Consider the following 22,279-nt stretch of genomic DNA (forward strand, 5'->3'; position numbering starts at 1 on the left):
CCCACTGAGCCCACGGGGGCAGCTGAACCCTCCGTGTTTTTGTGAATCTGCCCAGAAGCGTGCAAGCAGCTGCTGAGCACGATGCTTTACCCCGTTAGCAACCACTGGGGGATAACCAGGCAGGGAATCCCACAGCTATGTAACCGCTCTCCGTGGCATCCAGCATCCCCCGTGCTAAAAACCGATTTATGCAGAGCAGATTGCAGCTGAAAACAACAACTCACGACCCTGCCCTGTCCCTGTGCCATCCTGCAGACTCGCCCACAGCACCAGGACACCTCCAGGAGCCACAGCGGGGCCCGGCCAAGACAAACCCAGCCTGGAGGCGATGCCCCCACAGCTCAGCACCCCGTGCCCCCCTGGGACCCTGTGCCGAGCAGCCCGGCTCTTTGCTGCTCTCCGTTATCTGCTGCTACCGCGGCGCTCATCCCGTGTCGGCGCTGTGCACATATTTCACTCCCCCGGGAGAACCAGGAAGCGCGTGTCCTTTGCTGGATATTGAGACTGTAGTAAAGCAATTATCTTGTTTGCTAGCAGGATTGATAGAAAGATCAACTTATTAAGATTGGATAAAAAGCAAATTCTGGCTGAAAGCAAAGATCGGTTATCAAAACGTCAATATACCGAGTGTTATCTGCAGGTCCCCACGGGGACTCGGGCTTGCCAACAGACAAAGGAATAAGGTGCCCTCTACAGCACGCACAAACATTGTACTTTTGGCACTTTTTGACCCCAAAAATGTTAGATGGGGTTTGTTTGCTGAGGGATTTAGGCAAATTATGGGGTTGCAGTTTCTGACATCGGTGGCCATGCAGCCTTGCACGGGGCAGCGCTCACCTGCAGTGCTGGGCACGGGGCATCTCCTTGCACCAGGCTCTGACCACGTCCCTCTACTCACTTTTGGTTTCCTTTCCAAAAGCGTTGATGCAACATCCCAGCTCGGCCACGAGCCGTGCCCGCCCCAGGAGCCGTCCTTGCAGAGCAGTCAGCAGAACCCCACGGCCCCACCGCCACGATGGTGCAAGAACAGCAAGAGAGGAGCCGTCAGCAGACGTCCTGGCCACCCTGAGGGCACAGACATCTTCGACACGAGCCAGCAAATCCCCTTCCACCAACAGACCACCAGCCCCTAAAGAGGCAGCTACCACAGAATCACAGAATATTTAGGGATTGGAAGGGGCCTTGAAAGATCATCTAGTCCAATCCCCCATCCACCACCTCACAAAAGCTCTCAGAGCCTTGCACCAGATTGGAAACGGCTCTAAAGTGGCAGCCAGCCTCCCCCGTGAGCAGAGACCTTTCCAACCACCCCGAATTTCCTGGTCTGCTCCAGGCTCTGCCCTACTGATGGCAGAAATGCAGAGGTGACCGGTCCCAGCTCCGAGGCAATTTGCCACCCCAGCTCCCAAGCCTCTGCCCAGCCACAAAATGCTGCTGTTTGTCCCAGAAAACGAGAGCACATTAATTTTAATGATCATGAACATCGGTGAGCAGAAACCTGGGCCAACCCCGTCCTCCCCAGCCTGCGGGTTTGGGCTGGGAGAGGCTCAGCTGGAGAGGGCAGGGGCATCGGACCTAAGGGGAGAGGAGAGGGGAGAAGGTAATCATCAAGCGTTTCAAGCCTGAGATGTTTGTTTGCCTGACGCTTGGCCACTTTCTAAGATTCTTTTAGCTAAATAACACCCTTGTGCTTGGTTTAACATTGAGTTTGCTGCTGCTCTGAACAGTCTGCCTGCAGCAAAGTTGGCTGTGACCTCTCTTTTCATCTGCTCTCATCGAGTCTGAGAATATTCTCAGGCTTGCTTGTACCAAAAAAGAAGAAAAATAAACATCATGGAAAAAAAAGCACAAATGCTTTATCTTATTTTTATGGACTTTTATTTCTTTGTAGTGCCCTTTGGAAATAAACTCGTTTCCAACAGAGGTGTCTAAAAGACGGGGGCTTTGCAGGGAAGGGGATGCTCCAGCGCGTGGCGACACGAGGAGCTGGGGCGTGGGGCGAGCAGCGACGGGGTCAGCGCGGGACCCGGGGTCACTCACGCAGCGGTGGCGAAGCCCACTTGGTTGTTGCCCATGTCGTAGATGGAGTAGTAGGACCTCAGGAAGACGTCGCCGAGGATCCACAGCGGCTGCCCGTTCTGGGAGGGCAGGTAGGTGGATTCGATCCCGACGGTGCAGTAGCCGCTGTTGCTCTGGTGGGAGGAAAGATCCGTGTTGGAAAGCTCCGAATTCACAGCTCCAAGCTCCCCCCACTGAAGGGGGTCTCGCAGCAGGGCTGTGACCGCCGTGCCCCCCTCCAGCCTCATCCCCTGCGGCTCAGACCCCGTCGGGCAGCGAGATGCCGTACCTGGAGCATGTAGGCGGAGGGAGGCAGGGGGAAGCTGGTGCCACTGATGACAAAGGTGAGGGTGGGCATGCTCCCGATGTTGCTGCAGCTCGCCACGTACTAGGGAGAGAGAACGCCACGGCTGGTTTGTAGCCGGGGGGCTCCGTGCAGACACGGCTCAGCGTCTGCTGGGACACCGGTGACAGGCTCCCAGCACGAGCTGCCACCCCCGAACCCAGGGAGGCAAATTTTATCAGACCCATCATTTCCTCTGCAGAAATTACAGCAAAAACTGGATTTCCAATGCCCGTCCAACCCAACTGCCTGCTTGTGACAGATGCATCCCCTTTATCTAGTCCTCCTTTTGCCCAGCCTGGTCTCACCTGGCCGTTGCCGTCAGCCTGAGCTCCGATGTACTGCATCAGCTGGGTGAAGACTTGAGTGGGGACGGTGAGGAGGGAGGTCCCCGTGTCGACGATTCCCTGACAGCCCTGGCTACACCAGCCGCTGCTCTGCCCACCGATGGAGATGCTGCAGAAGGAGAAGACAAGCTGCTCGTGAAACGTGCCCTGATGTGCTGCAGGATGAACGCAGGACGGGAGCACAGTGTATGAGGAATGATTGAATTTTACCTCCAAAACCCGCACGTTTAAAAGTCTGGTTTTCTCTGGTTATACATAAGCAGAGTGAAGATTAGACCCCAGAGCCCCAAAATGCCTGAAATCTGAAATCTTTGAAGCCACCAAAGATGACAGAAAGGTTCCCCTTGTGGCCACAGATCTAAGACAAGCTAGAGGAAGCTGAAGAAAGCAGCATTTTACTCTTCGATCCCGATCTGCCAGTAGCTGGTCTGGGTGACGGGGGTCCAGGTGATCTGCCCCGTGTACAGGTTGGGGTCGACGCCTCCGAAGATGAGCTCTCCGCCTTGGCTGCCCTCCTGCCTGCAGGAGGAAGGCACAGGGACACACTCGGGTATTTGCAGCCATCGGCGTCCGCTGACAGCAGCCTGCTGCTAGCGTGGTGCGTGCCAGCAAGTGGAACAGGGAGCGGAAAAGGTTGAACAGGGAGGAGAGCAGGAACGAAGCACAAATTTCCAGGCCCTCCTGAAGGTTTCATGAGGTTTGTAACAAAAAAAAAAAAAAAAAAAGAATATTGCTGGAGAGCACGAAGACAGCACAAGGTGGAAGGAAAAAGGGGAAGGGGCGCATCCTTACCCGCTCAGGTAGAAGCTGAAGATGGGGGAATCCAGCAGGTTTTGCTGCAGCATGCTCTGCATCACCGTGGTGGCACTGCCGGCAGAAAGGGAAGGGAAGGCCAGCCCCAGGATGCCATCGAACGGGGAGTACACAAAGTTGGTGCCAGGCTCGGTCTCACTCAGGCCGAACTCCTGGTTGGTGATGGAGAGGCCTTGGACCTAGGGATGGAGAGAAAAGGGGCAGAGCCCACCTGAGAGCACAGCCCAGCGCAGCGGGACCCCAGGAGGCGGCAGGACACCGGGCTACGCAGCGGGGCGGCGAGCCAAAATCAGTGCAAATACAATGTATTACGCAGAATAAGAGACTGTTAGAGCCAAGCAATAGATTTCCCGCTTTTTGCTCCCAAGGGAAAACCCCAGAAGCAATCAAGCTGTTTTTTTTCCAGGTGCGCACTCCCATCTCAAGGGCACACAGGGGACCGGGGCGCCCCGCGCTCCCCCCGCCACGGTGTCACTCACTGTGACCGTGTCGTAGCCGAAGATGCCGGTGAGGCTGCCCGTTCCGTACTGCAGGGAGAAGTACTCGTCCTGGGTTGAAAACGTGGAGGACTGGTTGGGGTTGAACAGGTTGTGGTTGGCTGGATTGGGAGAGCAAAGCAGAAGGGTGACGGTTCCAGCCAGGGGCTGCTTTAGATAAAACAAGCAGTAAGGCAAGCCCTAAATACAATAACGGTGGAAAGAAACGTCCCCCACACTTGACTAGGGCCTCCAAAGTCTACGATCCAAAGGGATTGCCCACCCTCAGCCCTTTTTTTGCCACCCACCCCTTGCCCAGGAGCTACTCACTGCAGGCCTGGCTCTGGCACAGGGTGGAGGGCACCCAGAGGTTGGAGGAGCCGGTGTCGAAGAGCACCAGGAAGTTCTGCGGGGGGGTCCCAATGCTGATCTCCCCGTAGTAGGACATCTGGAGGAAAGGGGACGCTCTTCCCATCCCATCCCCAGCCAACAAACAGCACCACGAGGTGCACTTGCTAAATCTCAGCCCCGCCGGCATTACGGGACTGGGGGTTCCCAGCGCCGCTTCATGGGGCTGGAGGGTCTGCCAGAGTCAGTGCTCTGCTCTATTGATCATTTACACCACCGTGCTCCCAGCAAGAGGGTTTAAAACAGCTGCACACATTGAGCCTGGCGCGCAACGTCGCTCTTTGCTTGGGCTCTCCCACCAAGCACAGCTCCCGGTGGGCGCCGCGGTGGCCCAGACGTGGCCGCAGCAGCTGTGTTTGTGAGCTGCTCAGGGCACATGGATCCTTCCCTCAGTGCCCCACGAGCTGCTTTCGGTGTATTTCCAAAACAGAAGACAGTACACAGCTGAGCAGCTCCATCCGCATTAACAAACGTTTCCTCTTTTCCTACGCTGCCACGAGAACGGCCGCCGAAATAAACGGTGGGGTTCAAGGTCCTACGTGGAACTTCCCAAACTTCCCTCTCTCTTCTCATTTCGGTCCTCCCGTCTCTTCTCTCCCTTATTTTCAGCTAATGGATACTCACATCCATGCTGTTGGACAGGGGCTCGTAGGTGCTGGAGAAGTTGTTGAAGAACTTGTAGGCAGGGTCGTGGTAGCGGTGCCTCCGCAGGTACTCGTGGAGCACGCCCTTCTCCTTCATGGCTTCCCGGATGGACTTGCCTTTCTTCAGAGGAATCCTGCACGCAACGAGCAGAAGTCAGCAGGTCGGTGTTCTGTGAAGCAAGCCTTCACCTCTCCAGCTCCTTCAATTTTATTCCTCCATCCATCTTTTCTGCCTCCCTGCCCTGGCTGACTCCTCTCCCACAGGCAGATTTGCTCCGATCAGCACATCCCTGGAGGGAAGTGGCCCAGTCTTGGCCACGGGAAGAGTCCTGGGCTTCGGATCCTGATCCCTTCAACTAATGAAAAATGAGTTTGACATCAGGCCTGCCTTGTCCATGACCTCCCTGGGATACAGCGAGCTGCACTGTGAAATACGATTTATTATTTTTTTTTAATGTGAAAGCCAACCCAACGTGACCGTTTTCTAAAGAGTACTCAGCAATACTAAGCCCTGGCCCCAGATAAAACCTAAGACCCCCAACGCATTTCACACTGCCGCCCTTCCTGACTTGCCACAACGCTGGGAACAGCTGAACCCCGACCGAGGTTCCTCCGTGCTCACCTCAGCAGCCCCTCGGAGAGGTGCAGGCACACCAGAGCAAGGAGCAGCCACTTCATGGTGATCTTCTCTTGCTGGCAGGTTCCGAGGAGACCTTCAAAGCCCCACAGCCCACCCTTTTATACCCCAAACGCTCGCTATCTCCCTGCATCAGCATCCACACATGCCTGAGGTTTATCAGCGCACCCATAATATTTGCAGGAGACTTTCCCGCAACCCTAAGGAATATCTTGAAAACTCCAAAGTCAAACACCAGTGGCTAATGCCATTGTACGTACAAGCTATTTTTTTGAAAAACAACAACGAGAAAAAGCTGATAAGAAAGACTTCTTGGGAATAATCCAAACCTACAAGAGTCAAGTTTGCTGCTACCCAACTCCTTCTGGATTCGATAGGGCTATCAAATACTTCCTTGGGAGAGAAATGAAAAACGGTTTCCAGGAATAGGACGGAAAGACTAACATGGGTTATCAGCAGTTGTGTTATCTCCTGTTTCCATTCCAGCTCTTACCTCTAGCACTTTAGAAGGTCCCAGAATGACCCTGGACGAGAGAAACCCACGGGCTTGCAGAGGAGGCTCCGTGCACAAAGGATTGCTCGCTTAGGAAGATGCGGGTGGCCCTATTAGTGGTTCTTAACTGGGTTCCTGCTGGGGAAGAGCTTTCAGGAGGGACTTCCATGCACCAAGGAATTAAGCTGTGCATGTTGTCACACAACTAGCTCTCCTTTGCTGTAACTCGGACAAACAGGCCAACCCACCCTGCACCAAGTGGTGGCAGAACCCAAGGAAAGGCACCGTGCCCAGGGGAGGCCAGCACGGCCACAGAGAGCGAAGCCACGTCTTGCTCAGCACGAGCTGAAGCACCTCGTTCCCACCAGCCCCCCAAATCCCACCCCTCCAAACCTCACACTACCCCCAGTGGAAACAGGGCATCTTAAGGGCAGGACTCCAGCGAGCACAGATCCCCCCGCTGCGTTCAGCCCACGTTCAGCACGTCAAAGTCCAAGGCAACCTCGTGCTTTCCTCCTGCTTGTCTCGGTGGAAGCCTGGTCCACGATGAACTGTCGGTGGTGGCTGTGCCCTAAAAAGAAATTCTGCTGAAGACTCGGTAGTTTCAGAGCCTCAGCCAAACGTTTCTGCACCAAGCTCCGGCCCCTGCCCAAAAAAACATCGCATGAAGTTATCCCACAGAGGCATCCCCATGGTCGCCAGCCAGCAGAGGCGGAAAGGCATCTGTTTGTGCACAAGGTTTTTTTATTTTCCAAATTTATTGCAGTTTTTCCCTATTTTTTCCTGTTAATCAGAGCCTCACTGAATTGCTTCCCTTCTGGTTTCCTCTCCAAGAGGAGATTTTAGACCACCACCAGCAGTAAGCAGGAGCTGTTCCACCCTGGGACGCACGTTTACCCCTCCCTGGGGCAGGAGAGGTGCCGGGGCAAAGGGAGAAGGAATAGGGCCGCGGGGAGCTGTCTGCACCATCAGCCCTCTCCTCCTCAGCAGTTGGGTTTAGGAACACAACACGTGCCAAATATTTTGTGTCCTGGCTTATTATCAGAAGGACAAAATATCTTTTAACTCAAACGTTATCTTATCACCGAGGATTGGCACAAGCAGCAGCAACTGTTCACCCCCTGGCAAAAACAAGAGGGGGACAAAAAGGACATGGCTGACCAGGACGTGAGGTGACCAAACCTTCCCCACGGAGCTAATTGCTTTTTTATTTAACCTGTGTCTCACCTTTGGAGTCCACGAGAGCAGGGACAAGGCACCCGGCTGTGCCTGGTCATGATGGGAGATGCGTCATTTATCGTCACCTATAAAAAAGTGTATTTTAGTAAAAAGGTTGGCTGGGGATGGGTTACCATCCACAGGAATCGCTCAGAGGTGTGTAATTTCCCTCTTAGAACCGTGACCAAGTTCAATATAGTCGTTTTTAGTTCAAAAGAGCCGCTTTGTTCCTTTCTTCTCAAAAATCAAGCTCCCAAAACAACTGGTCCTGAAGACATCAGACATGCCACAGCCAGACCTGCTGCGGGCCCACGGGCGCCAGGGTGAAAAGGGTGAATTGCAGGACACGAGGAGGGTTTGGAGGGGCCACGGGCAGGAGAAGGTTGACTTCATCCATCCCAGCCCCCCCCAGACGTTCAATGTTAAATAAAAAGGACACGACCAGCGGATAATCGTCATATTCCGTTTATTCTGTATACACTCGTAGTGCACGTTAAGGTAAGACATGAGCACTCCTCGGGTCACATAGCACTGCTACTGTTCTTCGCCTTTAAGGTTACACCCGGATGAAATATAAAGAGGGACCGAATGGATATCCATAGGAATAACCTGAAGAAGCAATTACACAGCAGGATCAACCCCTCCGGTAAGATCAACCCAGTCCCCGGTGGCCGGAGCCCCAGAGCACCTTCGTTTTTCTGCCGCATCGAAATGTTCAGTATCAAAGACACCAGTACAAGGAACAACACGGAGAACCACGGGGGAGAAGAGCTCGAGATAACACGGATGCATCTGGGTCTTTCGACTTGAAAATCACATTCGCTTAGGGAAGAAAAACAAATTAGGCCCCTTCTTAAGAATTAACTTTTTCTATACCCCGGCTTGTAATTGGCAACTTCAAAGCTCTCGGGATTTCCCCTAACGTATTCAACCTTTGGTCCTGTTTGGTAACAGGAATCTGAACCTGTTCTGCTACCCGTGCACAGCATTGCACCAGGAGCCACGTTTGGGGGAAAGAGAAACTTCCCAGAAAGACTGGCTGCAGCCCCCTGGAAGCTGGATTTGGACCACGACGAGGCAACGCGTTCATTAACAATCGTTCGTTAATGATACTTCACAGTCAAAATACGACCCACGAAGGCTGAGCAGCGTAACGTGGAGGGACAGAGGAACGATTTGGGGAGAAAATGGCTAAGACAACATACGGACGTAGTACCAAGCCCTGCCGCAGCGCTCTCCCTCGGATCTCACAGGCATCAGCACACCAAGGAGGTCGCCACCACCTTCCCTGTTTTGCCACGGTGAAACTGAGGCACGGGGAAAGGAGACGCGGAGCAGAACCCGAGGTGGGAGCCCTGCTGGTGCGAGACAGGGTCCTGGGGATCGGAGGTATTTGGTCGGTAATCGCTCGCTGGAAATAAAGACAGCAGGAGCTGAAGCTGGGTTTGGGTTTTGTCCCGGAGGACAGCATGGCTTAGGTAAGAAAAGTGACACTTAGTACTGAGACAATCAAACTCTGCAGAAATATTGATCCCTTAACCCTCACAAGCCAGCCTCTCCTTTGCCACCCCCTCCCTGTAAGGCAGATACAGCTCACAAATAATCAAACCTCCTTCCCTAGCGGGAAAAGCAGGCACATAAAATGGGTTAGAATTAGAAAACAAAATGAAAAACCCTCCCACAATAAACAACGACTGGGAGCCATGAGAAGCTATACACCTCCCAACAGGTTCCTGGGAAAGGGAAGGGTAAAAGACCTCTTTATGCAGTCACCAGGGAAGAAATATCAGGGGAAAAACTCTGGTTGATTAACTCAGAACTCAAACAAGAAGCACTTTAAAAGGTTAAGACAGTCAAATCCTCGCTGCACAGCAGACACCTGCTTCCCCAGTCGTCCCCTAAACCTCGATCCTACAAGCAGAGGACAGCAAAGCAGCACCGCAGCCTCCAGCAGGAGCCACACAAAGCCACCGAGCAGCAAAGCCCAGGATCCAGCAGCCAGGCTCGGGCTGCCAGCTCGTCCCCATTACCCCGGCCAGCTTTGTTTTGTTGCCCAAACCTCCTCTTAGGATCCCAAGCAAGTCTCAGCAAACCCCGGAGCTGCCTGCGCACTGCTCCGTTTTCCAGGTTCCCATCCACGGACAGAAGAGCTGGGCACGAGGGGCACCAGGCGAGGGATCCACCTGCAGAAGCAAGCTGGGAATTAAATGACCTCAGGGCTTCGCTCAGCTTCGGGGACCGGTGCTGGAGAAGGCTTCAGACGTACGCCCACTCGTTCCTTTCCTCCCAGCCAACTGTGCGCCGTCAGCTGGAGGCACAGAGTCCCGGATGGATCGCGCAATCTCGAATCCAGATCTACGGACGCAACCACAAAGGGTGAGGGGTTCTGCTCCGCGGAGACCGTCTTCGCTGCAGGGGGTGCACCATGGCTGGTGGGACAGGAGGAGCTGTCGGTAAGCCCTGGTTTGTTTCCCACCCAAGTGAGCACGCACGTGTCTATGCACTCCTTGGGAAAGTCCAGCAAACTCGCACGTAAGGCTCAAAGCAAGACCTGCGAGGTCCATCCTTGCAAAGTGCCATAAAGATACAGCATATTTCAGAATTTTCAACCAAAAGAAAACAGTAAGAAGGAATGACTCCAAGGAGTTCCCAGTGGGGATCCCTACTGCCCAACACCCAAATCAAAGAACTGAAGGAATGAAAAAACACCAGCTCAGACACCCCAGCCTTCCCACCTCACACTGATTTTTCCTCCTGCAACCGTTTCAAGTCTGACCACTAGAGGAAGCTGCGACACTGGAGAGCTCCACACAGGTGGAAATACCAGGGAGAAACCCAAAATAGTAACATTTCTGCTCCCAGTGCCCCAAGAACTACTGCCTCAGCGTTCCAACAACTCCGGTCTGTTCCTGCACCTTCACACCACCTGCAAAATTGAGGCGTAAGAAGTTACGAAAGGGTCCGGGTCACTTAACGCAGATATTGCTCTAGTGAACTTTTCCACAGAAGCAAAGAAAAATGAGAAAAATCAACTGCACGTGAACTTGATGCACACCCTGAAAGCCATAATAAAACATCGTTTGGTTTCCTGGTTGCCCACATGAAGTTTCCCACTGAGTTGCTTAAACATTAAACAAACCCACTGCGAACAATGGGCTGTGACCAGCTTTTCATCCCCGAGGCCTTCCGGGGAGGTGGCGATACCGCAGCGTGAAGCAGAGGACGGAGAAGCGAGGTGCCCACTGGAATACGATTCTCTGAAAGCAGCCAACATCAGTTCTTCCTTAAAGACGAGAAAACGCTTCTTTTTTTTTTCCTTCCTCCTTTGAATAGGTGCAGCTGTAAAGGGGGTGCGGGGTGCTGGGGTGCGGGATGCTGGCGGGGACCGGCAGTAAGGTGGGTGCTGTGCACGCTGCCCAGGGCTCTCCTCGCAGAAGCTTTTGATGTCCTTGTGAGGTAGGGGAGCTTTGGGATCGCTGGAGGAGGCCAGGAGGCACAAGCCAGACAGCACAGTTCGTCAGGACGTGAACGGCAGCAACCCAAACATCAAGGCCAGCTTTCCCAAATCCAAAGCTAGTTTGAGCCACCCTTCGAGGGACTGCGGCAAGAAGCCCCCAGCAATGCAGCCGTGCTCCTCCCGACACCTCCGGGCACGTCCCATCCCGGGGGGACACGCAGCTGGGGGCCACCACGGCCACGGGGAGCAGGCGGTGCCACCAGCAGGTGCCACCACCAGGCGCCCCAAGGCTGACGGACACACGAGCCCTCACCCAACTGCACATCCCCAGCCTGCAGACCTGGCCCTGCCGTCGTGCTCCACGTAAACGTGAAACATTTCATCTTTTTTAACCTTTCTGGGGGAAATTGGGGAGTATTTTGCATTCCCCAGCGGGGCAGTGACGCTGTGAAGGCAGGTTCACGCAGAGGCTCCCTAGCACTGCGCTGCGGGGTCAGAGCCGCTGGAGCTGTCCCGGGGGCGACGCTTACAGATTAGACACTTCTCATTTAGAAATTAGAAAAATAATTAGAATTATTTAAGTAGTTTGGTTAAGGCTTAATGCAGTTAATTTTTTTAATACATAGAGTTAAACAATTTCTTCTCTCACTTCCTTAAATGAAAGGTTGATAGGTTTAGGGGAATACATTACTTGTCCCTTTCCCTTCAAATAAAGTCATTTGGCATACATATAAAAATATATGACTCGGGTTTCCTTTCGGTTATAAATCACTCAAGGGTTGGAGTGGAGAAAACAATGGGCGACAAACACAAGAACTTCCCAAAAAAAAGGAAAAAATCACTGAATATAAGCACGTGGTGCACTCTGAATTTCTAGTGCAATAAACAAGTCAAGGAATCCGCGCTGTGCAGACACGGGCACGGCATTACCCGGACTTCGATGCCTTTCCGAGCTGCGTGCCACGTGCCCGTGCTCCCAAAAGGGTCCCGCTCCAGCACGACACCACCGCACGAAAACCAGGCTGAGCTTCAGAAATACGGCAATCGAGCCCGTGGCCCTCGGAAGCAGGTTACGGCTGGACAACCAGGTTCCGTCCCCTTTCGCACCAGCGGCTCTCCGACTTCAAATCAGAAAGCTTTGGGAACAAGGACACGGCAAGGCTCGGCGAACGAGCGCTCCGTCCCTCAGCTCGCATCCCAGGGAGGGAGATGAACACGGAGAGCAGAAACGCGGGACTCCAAAGCGACCCAGAGCGCTTCTGCCTCGCAGAAGCGGCTCGCAATGGCAAAGAGGGACACAGGGAGGGACTGAGCTGCAGCGTCACCACGCAGAGGGGCGGTGGCACGTCCCCACCCAGAGAGGGGCACAGACCCTACACGGGACCTCAAAAGGGAGGCCTGACAGCTCAGCTCAAACTCAGCCCCGGTGTCAACAGAAAAATCCAACATCAAAGGCCGCAAGTTTACCCGAGAGCTGAAACTCAGCCCTTCCCAAGGCTGCAGTTGTAGGAAACGCGCGGCACGCTCACTCGAAACACAGATCAAATATTTCTCATGGGCCCAGCCAGGCACGTGGGTGGTGGAAACGTCTTTGATACAACTCCAAGCTCGGCTGCCTTGCAGCTCTGCTCGCGCTCCCACGTCTCCCCCACCGCTTCCCACCCACCCACCCACCCTGTGGCAGTGAATCCCAGTTAAAAAAACATAAAATTAAATTAAAAAAAAAAAATCGATTCCCAGCTGCTCTTTTCCCTGGCCACAGCTCAGCAAAGCCACCAGCTCTCATCGGAGACCCCAGGCAGAGCGCGTGAGCAAGCACGTTTCGTATTGGCACCGGTTTTGGCAACTACCACTGGGATGCAAAAGAGCATTTAATAAATAATTAAATAAATAAACGAATAAATAAATCAGCAAGTCAACGGCACTTCTGAACAGCCACCAAAAAGAACCCTTAAAAATCAAAACAGTGTACGGTACAGTTGAAGGCTTCTATCGCAAACCTACAATCTCTCATCCTTGCAGTCTTCCCCTCCTCTTTTTAAGCAGGGCGTCTTCAGGAAATGAGGTTTGTGTGATCACAGTGTCTGCGTCCATGGCTGTGTCTCCTCCTCTACTAATTTCTAGAGTCGCCCAATTTAAATCAAATCTGGGAAAGGGCCAGAAGGACGAGAAGCTTCTGCGAGCTTCAAGGAAGCAGTGCAGAGGGAGAAAGGAGCAAGCTGAGGGGGGGGAAAGACTGCAGCATGAGCTCCCGTGGTGTCAGGGACCACGGAAAGCACAAGGCAAGACTGACTTTGGAGTGGCCTGACCGCAGAGCTCGCTGCCCCCGGAGCTGTGAAACCCACGGGAGATGGGTTTGAGCTTGATTTGCCGTGGAGCTCCCCCAGCACCTCGTTTTTGGAACCGCCTCTCCACCGTGCCCCGGCTCTGCAGCCAGGCTGCCTGCGCTGCCCACGGAGCTGCCGGGAAATCAGAGCTGGCCCTGTCCGAGGCGGTACCCGCGCAGCGCCACCTCCTGCTGCCGCCTCCTGCCCCTCTGTTCACCTCCGCACGGCGGCTTCCAGTATCCCGTAAGGCTTTATAAAACAAACTACACGGGAGAGACGGGGAGGGGAAGACGGACGGACAGACTAGCCTTAACATCAGCTGCAGGACCCATCCCATGACACCAGGAAATGGGGTAACGGGGAAGCGGAGGGCGATGGCGAATGGAAGTCACGCTGAAGGGCAGGTACCAAAGCCACAACACAGTGCTCGCACTCGGCAGCGCCCCTCACAGAGGCAGGTCAGTGCTGTTATGTCGAGTTTTCCGTGAAGTCCCGTCATCCCTCGGCAGGGCCCTTTGCAAATTGGACATGGCTGCTGTCTTTTTGAGGTCAATGATGGCGTAGGAGTCCGTCCGGCGGGCTTCGTGGGCACCGGGAGGTGCAGCACAGGGGGCCGGGGGCTTCGCGTGCCCCTTGCGAGGCTCAGCCTCCAGCTCCACCTGGATGTAGTTGAGCTGCCGCGGCTGCTCCAGCCGGGGCCGGGGGAAATCGAAGCTGAAGACGTTGGGCACGCAGCCCCGACGGGGTTTGGGCAGGAAGCCGCCGCGCCGCAGGCTGCTGCCCCCGTGCAGCGCGGTGCTCTCCGAGTTCATGTAGTTCTGCAGGGGATCCTCTTCGCCAGCCTCGGGGTAGCCGTTGGGGGAAGGCGTCAGCGCGTCCCCAGCGTCCTCCTCGCCCCGCCGGAGCGGCTGGCACTCCCACACCGGAGGCAGCGAGGGCAAGTTCTCGTAGTGCAGCAAGGCTGCCCTGCGCTGGGAGCAGCCGGCTGAGCCCGCGTCCTCCCGGGGGACTTTCAAGCGCCCGGCCCGGCAGAGGGACGAGCTGCCGGGGGGCAGCAAGCCGTTGACGTTTTCGTAGACGCACTGGGGCGAGGGGCACTCACCCTCGCACTCGTTGTTGTTGTTGTTGGGGGCGCAGAAGTAGGTCCTGCACTCCTGGGGGTGCCGAGAGATGCGCCTGTAGTTGGGCGCGGGGCCCAACACGAATTTCACCTCCCCCGGCTGCAGAAAGACCTGGGGGTTGCGGTCTTCGAGGGAGCAGCTGCGGTTCCTATGAGGGAAAGGAGGGTGGGCTTCAGGCAAGGAGTGCATACAGTGTCGGCCCCTCGGCTCCTGATCACCATTGGCCGTGTTCACGTAGGTGTGGGACTGCAAGGAGAGAAGCAGAGGGACAGTGAAGGGAGAAGAGAAGAGGCAAGGGCAAAGCAACTGCCAGGAGCTGAGAAAGCGACAGGGAAAAGTGGTGATGGAGGAGATGAAAAACATTCCGAAGTTGAAAAGATTTGGGGAAGCAAAACATAGAAGTCTGGATTTGTGGGCCGAGGGAGAGAAAAAAAGGAGTCCGACTGCAGGAGACACACGTCATCTATTTCACATCGGATGCACGTGGTACAGAACAAGAAGCAAAGCCACCTGAAAAACGTTTCCTTCAGCTCCTTACACGGGATATACGGCAGCACTCACCCCTACACAGGCTTCTCTGATAGTGGCTGAGATAAGATGAATTATGGAGGGAAAATCTTAACTTCTAAAACTGAGAATAAAGAGCTGATCATCAAAAATTAAACAAACCCGAACTTGGGAACACATCTGCACACTGGTGTAGGGGCTGCAGCGATAGCTGGCGGATAAGGACATATGACAGACTCCCAAGCTAAGCGCTGCTGTTAAATAGTTGTCAAGTGAATGAACAGATGGGCATCAAGGACGCCAATCAGCCCACCTCAGTGGAATGCCTGTTTTAGTGAAGCATCAGAGCAGAAGTCTCTGAGACCAAAATGAAGCAAAGGAGAAAAAGGATGGTGAAGATACAAGGATCCCCTGAGGGTCCTTGAGTAAGGACTTTGAGCAGGAGTGAGAGAAACCAAGCACTGCACAGGACTGGAAGCAAAGCAAGCTCGTTGCTTGCAAACAGCAGAATTCAGGACATCCATGTTTACCTGCTCGTCAGGCCCAATGAGGGCGTGAGTGGAGTCTTCACCCACGGAGGAATGCCTCAGGCTGCTCACGGAGGGGTGGCGGGCTGCCGAGTAGGACAGGGGTTCTCCAGAGAAGCTGTGAAATCCATTGGGAAATCCTGGGACGGTGTACCCCAGACCTGGGAAAGAACAAAGGCAGACAGTCAGAGCATCAGTTTGGTACAAAAAAAGAGCAGACTGCGTTTTCACAGTGAGCTGGCCTCTTCGCTGCACTCTCTAAATCAGAATCAGCTGGCCTGGGGAAGACGAAAACCAACCAAAGGGTGACAACCTGGTTGGCTACCAGAGGTTTTTTTTTGTTGTTTTTTTGTTTTTTTGCCATTTCCTTGGGAACAAAACACCACATCGCAGACAAGTGGGGCCTTAAAATAAACCCGCTGCACGGGGCGCGCACGGGTATAAAGACACAGGCCAGCAGCGAGGCAGCACTCGGGAAATATCCGTGCCCTGCAAGGGGCACTTTGGCACGAGCCATCGCAGGCAGCGCCCGCGTCTCTGCACCCGCTTCTCCCCGCAGACCGAAGGAGCCTTACTGCTGGGTGCCTGGGGGGTCCGGGAGAGCTCCCGCTCCGTGGGGTGACTGTTCCTGGTGATGACAACCGGCTCCTCCACGACGTTGATGCTGTTACACTGCATCAGGTCCTGGAGCAGGTTAAAGATCTCCTCCGCTCTGGAACACTTGAAGGCAAAAATCCCTGCGGAGTAGCATGGAGGAGGGTCAGAAAACGAAGAAAGCAATCCTGCTGTAACCAGAGAAAACATAGTTCTGCACTCTAAATGAGCGGGCAGTTTTGGTTTCTTTTGCTGGATTTGATATAACTCACCCCTGCAACTCACAGCCACAGGAGACCAACCAATAACTCGGTGGATTAAAGCATCATCGCACCAAATGATGTGTTCTTACAAGAAAAACAGCGAGCGCCCCAATTAACTTATGGCACTCACTCCTAGATGAGCAGAGGTGTGAAAAGGGATGGGCTAACCAGTCTTGTTTCAGCTCTCATCTTCTGTTTTAACTCACTTGGCACCCTGGCCAATTCTCAATGCCACGGGAAAGTATTTCCAGTGACTGGTCGAGGCTGAGCTGGGCCCTGTGGAGTGCGTACGGGAGGGAGGGCCGAGCACATCACATTTCAGAAACGCATCAAATTCAGAAGTGTCTCCCCAAACGAGCAGCCCAAACCAGAGCTGGTGTGTGCAGAGCAAGCCAATCCCAAGCTGGCACGCACACACACGCACAAAAGCCATAGCAACGAGGACGGCATGGCAACAGCTGCTGCTACTCCAAAGAATAATGTTTAAAACATTCTGGCCAAAAAAACCCAGCTATTTCTGCCTTATATAAGATGGGGAGCGGCACCAGGAAGCAATCCTCCAAATAAAATTAATGTAGCAGAAAAAATCCTACAAGGAAGGGAGAACTCATCACAGCACAGTGCCATCCCTCTCACTTCTGTCTGCGTTAAGACCAATGAGTAAGTGCGTGTCTGCTAAAAATGTCCTAGGATACGAAGAGCAAACAGCTTTATCACCGCTCCTTGGGTCTAAATAAAACCAAAAAGCACCGACAGCAGAATTCTAATCCCTGATCCTGGGAAAGGCAAAACAGACGACCGAAGACAAGCAGTTCCCATCGCTGGCACGCCATGCCAGGAGAGGAAAGCTCCACTTCCATAAATCTTAAAAAGGAGCATACGGCACTACAGATTTGTGCAGTACTCCACAGGCACCGAACAGTCGTGCAGAGTCATTTTGGATACGGAGTTTACAAACACGATAACAGAATGAGGAAACAAACTTTTTTTTCCCCCCTCTCCTGGGACGCATGTGCCAGGAAAACGCTCAGCTCTTTAAAAGCAAGAGACAGACTGGTGGAGGAACTAAGAGGCACCAGAGTAAAACTGGAGTCTGCTCCCGGTGCTGATGACTTGGCACCCAGTCCTGGGTGACTCACTTCCCTCTTCTATGCACAGCATCCCCGTGCACAAAATCAGTAAAACGCACAAGTCCCTTCCCTCTACATCACGCAGCGCTGCCGGACACAAAATACAAAGCAGTCAGGAGGAACAGCGCTAACCAAAGCAGAGAGAACGTGGTGAAAACCAAACGGCGTTTAAACAACTGCTGCTACTGACAGACACTTGAGAGAGCTGTGAAATAATCAAATGCTAAGCAGGGGGGCTGCAGAAAGGTGCAGCTGACGTCCCAGAGCTACTCCCAGAGCTCAAAGATGCTCGGCAAAGCTTTAGTCTCGCAGAAAGCACTTCCCAGGACCTGCTGAAACACGTCCAGCAGCCCCTCCTACCGCGGCTGTGCATCCTTTGGAGCTGACCGGGTAACTAACGCTCTCCCTGACGTTAGATGTGCTCCAATGGAAACTTGAGCTCAATCCTGTTTCACTAATTACCTCGAGTGCCAACGCACTAGCAAAATGAGACTGTGAGATTTATGACCAAGTCCAGAGCTCTCATTAAGTGTTTTAATTGGGAGTAAAGACTGCATGTGCGTGCCCACTGGTGTTCTGGGGGAACAGAGGCTGCAGAAGGACCTGTGGATTTGTTAGATGTGGGAATTTGGGAGGAAACGAGCATCGGCTCAGCCCGGCTGCCGGGGAGCAGAAGCCTCGGAGCTCCTTCCCCCGGGAGCTGAGCACTCACCCTGCCCCGTCTGGCAGCGGCGGCCGCTCTCGAAGGAGAAGAGGTTGGAGTCGTAGCCATAGCGGCGCAGGCAGAGGTAGGGCCACCGGACCGCGTCCCGCTTGTGAGTGTGCAAGATGAGCTCCGTCTGTGTCAGCTCCATGATCCCAGATCCCAGCTCGTTGCCTTCATCGTCCACGTTCGTTACCTGCAGAAGCCAGGCACTCGGTGCGTTGGGAGACATTAAAAAACAAACGGCCACCCGCAAAGGTCCTGTGATTCCCACGGATTCCCCCTCCAGTCACTGAGATGACTTTATCTCAGCCGAGAGCATGAATTCATCGCTGGCACAAGGCGCCAAGCCGGCAGCCCTGGAGACTGTGCGCTTGGCAGTTCAGCTGATGTGCCTCAACAAAGCCACTGGAACAGAGCCCTGAGCAATAAAAGGTTTCTCTCCAGTTCTCCATTTCCTTGCTCAGGCTGAATCTCAGTGCAGGGGAAATTTCTACTGCAAATACAAACAGATTTGCAGCAGAGGATGCTTAACAATAATACAATAAATCAGCAACATATTTGCAAATCTTATCAGCTGGAAGACCTATCTGCAGGAGCAGAGTTTTTCGTTACTTCTATGCCTGGAGTCCGACCCATGCTGGGCTTTGCTAGCAGCCAGCCCTGCCAGATTCTGCAATGGGGCTGGGGTCCAAAACCTACCTTAAATTTGCTGGGGTGGTTGTCTGGGATGCTGTCTCTGCACAGACAACTGCAGCAGCTCCCCATGACGTCAGCAGGAGAGGTAATCCCTGGGGAAAGGCCACAAAACAGAAGACAATCACATTTCCAGGCCAACTCCTCCCACCCTCTCCCAACAAGCAGCATTTTACCTTCCTCCCCCCTCCTTTACACAGCTCAGCGTGTCTGGATCTCAAACGTTTGTACTTTGAGAACTTTGCAGTGTGTTCCTCGGTTACTAGACACAGGGTAATGTAAGTCTAATAATAATAATAGTAATAGTAATAAAAATAACCGCTTTCTTACCATTAGGCAACTGTTTGGGTGTTTTTATAGGGTGAGAAGAAATTCCCACTACTGTCCCTCTATCTCCTTCGGGACTTCATGGCGAGCAGGTGTCAGTCACCTCGAGCAGGAGCGAAACTGCCCCATCTTCCACCTGGCGAGGAAATTACAATGAAAGAGATCAGTAAACCAGGGAACAATAAGCATGTGGGGATGGGAAAGTCTCACTGAATTTATCCTCAAATATCTCAAGGAAAGGAAGGCACGTGTTGTTGGTTTTTTTTTGTAGCTACCTGCACTTGAATGAATATAGGGAATAATTCTGCACATACTGCTCCTAAAACGCACAGCAGGCTTAAAGCAGACATCGGATGTTCAAACGCTTTGCACAGACAGTGCAAATTACCCTCCTTTGCTCGCTGTGCCAATTTTCCAGCAAACTTATCAAGAGCTCAGCGCAGACACTGGACTTGAAAACATTTGCCTCCCAACGGGCAGGGAACAGCGAGTGCTTTCAACACACAACTTCTGAAGAAATGCCAGCTAGAAAACCTAAAAGTGAGACATTTCACTTCTTGGCTTTGGGACCCCAAGCAGGAGAGGAGCTTATCAGAGCGGCTGCAGTCGCAGCAGTAACACCGAACGGCAGGGAGCGGCGAGGACACGAGGGATCGCACGCATCTGCTGCTTTGGAGCGTGAAGGTGCCTTCGTTCCATGGGAGGCCCTGAAGGGCCGGAGAACAAGCGGCCTTAAAAGCAAAGCAAACACAACGACTGGTCTGTTTCGGACTACAAAAAGCAACAAACGCCCCAAAACTCTCCTATCTGATAACAGGAAGCGCAAGTATGAAGCGCGCGGGAATTACACGCCTAGCAGCGAGGAAATAAACGGGAGCCTTGGTGCGATCTTAACGGACCCAGGGCACTGGGTTCAGCAGCAGATAACGCGGGAGGGTGCCGCGGTTTGTTTGGCACCGAGAGCTAGCGACGTCTCCATCCGTGGCACGAGAGGATAAAGCCATGCGGGCACCCAGCCTGGCGCTCCGGTGAAGAAAACCAAAAGGCTGTTGGAAACCTCCCTGCCACGCCAGGAGCTGCCTCACCACCCGCTCCGCGTTAGGCGGCGGATCTCGGGCTCCTCTCACCGCACCCTGCGGGAGGGACGGGGCTGAGCTGACCGAAGGGTCCCGCTTTGGTTTTGACACCAAAACGCAACCCGGGCGACCTTCCTGGGCGGCTCCGGGTCACCTTGCCTCAGCTCCGACACCTCGGGAACTCCCTGCAGCACCCGGACCCCGCGAAGCCCTCTCGGGGAGGAGCAGGGCTGCCTTTTGGGCGCGCTGGAGGAGCTGGGGCACGAACCCAGCGGCTGCCCCCTGCCCCTCGCTCCCTGCGGCCACCCCAGGAGCAGCAGCAGCAGCACCTCGAGCCCTGCTCCGCGCGGCGCCCTGCACCCGGCGGGGATTTACTCCCAGGATTTGAGCGATAATTTAGCACCAGGTTCCCCCCTGCTCCGCCTAACCTGGTCACCGGGGGGGCCTTGGCCTCTACAACCTCTGCCCTCCTGCTCCCATCTCATCAGTTTTTAAAAAAAATCCTGTAGAAAACACGTTGCCTTTGCCTCCTTCTTCTCCGTTCCCCTCCAGCTCCCCCACAACACCTCCGTCTCTCTCCCCTGCAGGGGCTCTAGGCTGGGGGCCTGTCCCCTGCCCGGGAAGCGATAACAAGCAGAAGAACTGACAAAAAAAATAAAAATTAACCGTGAGACCTTCAAGGAGGTCCCAGCCGCCGACCCCAAACCCAAAAACCCTCCCCACTGCTCGGGCAGACCCCAGCCTGGAGACAGCGTGCGTCCCCCCCCAGCCCCTGAAGCCCCCGAAGCAACTGGGGGGGCAAGGGGCTATACTGGGGGGGGGCACGGGGGAAACTGGGAGGGGGAGATAAGGGGTGGGGGCAACAAGGGGGTTACACTGGGGGATGATGACAAGGGGACCGCAATGGGGGACACGAGGGGGCTACACTGGGGGGGACACACGAGGGGCCGTACCTGGGGGGGCGGGGGGACACAAGGGGGACACAATGGGGGGAGACACACAAGGGGGACACTGGGTTGGGGACAAGGGGGCTATACGTGGGGGGGGGGGCACAAGGGGGCTGCATTGAGGGGGAAAAATGGGGGGGCCAAGGCAGGCACTGGGGGGGGGAGGCAAGGGGTAAACTGGGAGGCTTGGGGGGGGGCAAGGGGCAGTGCAGGGGCAGGGGGCCGGGGGGGGTCTCAGGACCCCCGGGGGGGGGGGTTCAAGACCCCGGGGGGGGCTCAGGACCCCCGGGGAAGGCTTCAGGACCCCCAGGGTAGGCTCAGGACCCCGAGTGGGGGCTCAGGACCCACGGGGAGGGGCGGGCTCAGGACCCTGCAGGGTGGGCTCAGGACCCCGGGGGGGAGCTCAGGACCCCCGGGGAAGGATTCAGGACCCCCAGGGTGGGCTCATGACCCCGTGGGGGGGGGGCTCAGGACCCCCGGGGAAGGATTCAAGACCCCCAGGGTAGGCTCAGGACCCCGAGTGGGGGCTCAGGACCCTGCAGGGTGGGCTCAGGACCCCGGGGGGGGGGCTCATAACCCCGGGGGGGGGGGCTCAGGACCCCCAGGGTGGGCTCATGACCCCGTGGGGGGGGGGGGCTCAGGACCCCCGGGGGCAGCGCCCCCAGCGCCTCGCGGAGCCGCTCGGTACCTGAGGCGCTGCCCGGCTCCGCCGTCCGGGAGCTGAGGCCCGTGCCCGGAGCTCGGCACCGCTCCCCGCTGCCTGCCGCCGCCGCCCCCCGGCCCGGCCCGGCCCCTGCCCGGCCCGCCGGGACCTGGCTGCGGACCGGGACCGGGCCGGGCCCCGCCACCGCCGCCCCCCCCCCCACCCCCAGCCCGGGCCGGGGCCCGCCGGGAGCAGCGAGTCCGGAGGCCGCCGCCTAGAGCGTCGCGCGCTGGGAGGACCCGGGGACGGCGGGGGGGGGGCGGTGGCCGCTGGGGGGCGCGCGAGGGACGCGGCGCTGCGGGAGGGGGCGGGGCCAGAGGGGGCGGGGCCAGGGAGGGGGCGGGGCCAGGAAGGGGGCGGGGCCAGGGGGAGAGGGGGCTGTGAGGGGCAAAAGGGGCCTGGGGGGGCAATGGGGGGCAAGAGGGGCTTAGGGGGGCTAATAGGGGCTTATGGAGGGGGTTAGG

The 22,279-nt window shown here is 55.4% G+C and overlaps 2 protein-coding genes across 3 annotated transcripts; both read right to left on the bottom strand.

The window, feature by feature from the left end:
• Positions 1-66: 66 nt before the first annotated feature.
• On the bottom strand, positions 67-6,611 carry LOC106045837 (gastricsin). 2 transcript variants are annotated; one of them, XM_048071178.2, is made up of 10 exons: positions 5,712-6,611; positions 5,070-5,223; positions 4,368-4,485; positions 4,041-4,159; positions 3,541-3,740; positions 3,148-3,267; positions 2,710-2,857; positions 2,348-2,446; positions 2,041-2,192; positions 67-1,065 (listed from the first exon to the last, which is right to left on the bottom strand). In XM_048071178.2, exons 1-10 carry the CDS (start codon positions 5,765-5,767, stop codon positions 891-893), a joined length of 1,341 nt encoding a protein of 446 aa, XP_047927135.2. In that variant the 5' UTR covers positions 5,768-6,611; the 3' UTR covers positions 67-890. The 2 variants fall into 2 exon arrangements, with proteins under 2 accessions (XP_047927135.2, XP_013052035.3); XM_013196581.3 differs by lacking the exon at positions 67-1,065 and having other exon boundaries at positions 1,878-2,192.
• A 1,275-nt stretch (positions 6,612-7,886) lies between these two features.
• FRS3 (fibroblast growth factor receptor substrate 3) lies at positions 7,887-22,027 on the bottom strand. Its single transcript, XM_066982897.1, has 7 exons — positions 21,801-22,027; positions 19,093-19,225; positions 18,769-18,857; positions 18,076-18,262; positions 15,952-16,113; positions 15,380-15,537; positions 7,887-14,588 (listed from the first exon to the last, which is right to left on the bottom strand). Exons 3-7 carry the CDS (start codon positions 18,832-18,834, stop codon positions 13,668-13,670), a joined length of 1,494 nt encoding a protein of 497 aa, XP_066838998.1. The 5' UTR covers positions 18,835-18,857; positions 19,093-19,225; positions 21,801-22,027; the 3' UTR covers positions 7,887-13,667.
• Positions 22,028-22,279: the final 252 nt, after the last annotated feature.

The sequence above is a fragment of the Anser cygnoides genome, chromosome 25 (genome assembly GCF_040182565.1).
Source record: "Anser cygnoides isolate HZ-2024a breed goose chromosome 25, Taihu_goose_T2T_genome, whole genome shotgun sequence".
Taxonomy (NCBI): domain Eukaryota; kingdom Metazoa; phylum Chordata; class Aves; order Anseriformes; family Anatidae; genus Anser; species Anser cygnoides.

Bases quoted from the DNA above. Each gene is read 5' to 3' on its own strand.
- LOC106045837 (XM_048071178.2), bottom strand. From the start codon at position 5,767: ATGAAGTGGCTGCTCCTTGCTCTGGTGTGCCTGCACCTCTCCGAGGGG. The intron at 3,741-4,040 runs GTGAGTGACACC...CTCCATCCCTAG, and splicing joins TCGGCTACGACACGGTCACA to GTCCAAGGCCTCTCCATCAC. The intron at 3,268-3,540 runs GTAAGGATGCGC...TTCCTCCTGCAG, and splicing joins TTCAGCTTCTACCTGAGCGG to GCAGGAGGGCAGCCAAGGCG.
- FRS3 (XM_066982897.1), bottom strand. From the start codon at position 18,834: ATGGGGAGCTGCTGCAGTTGTCTGTGCAGAGACAGCATCCCAGACAAC. The intron at 18,263-18,768 runs GTAGGTTTTGGA...TGGCTTCTGCAG, and splicing joins ACCACCCCAGCAAATTTAAG to GTAACGAACGTGGACGATGA. The intron at 14,589-15,379 runs GTAAACATGGAT...CTCTCCTTGCAG, and splicing joins TCATTGGGCCTGACGAGCAG to TCCCACACCTACGTGAACAC.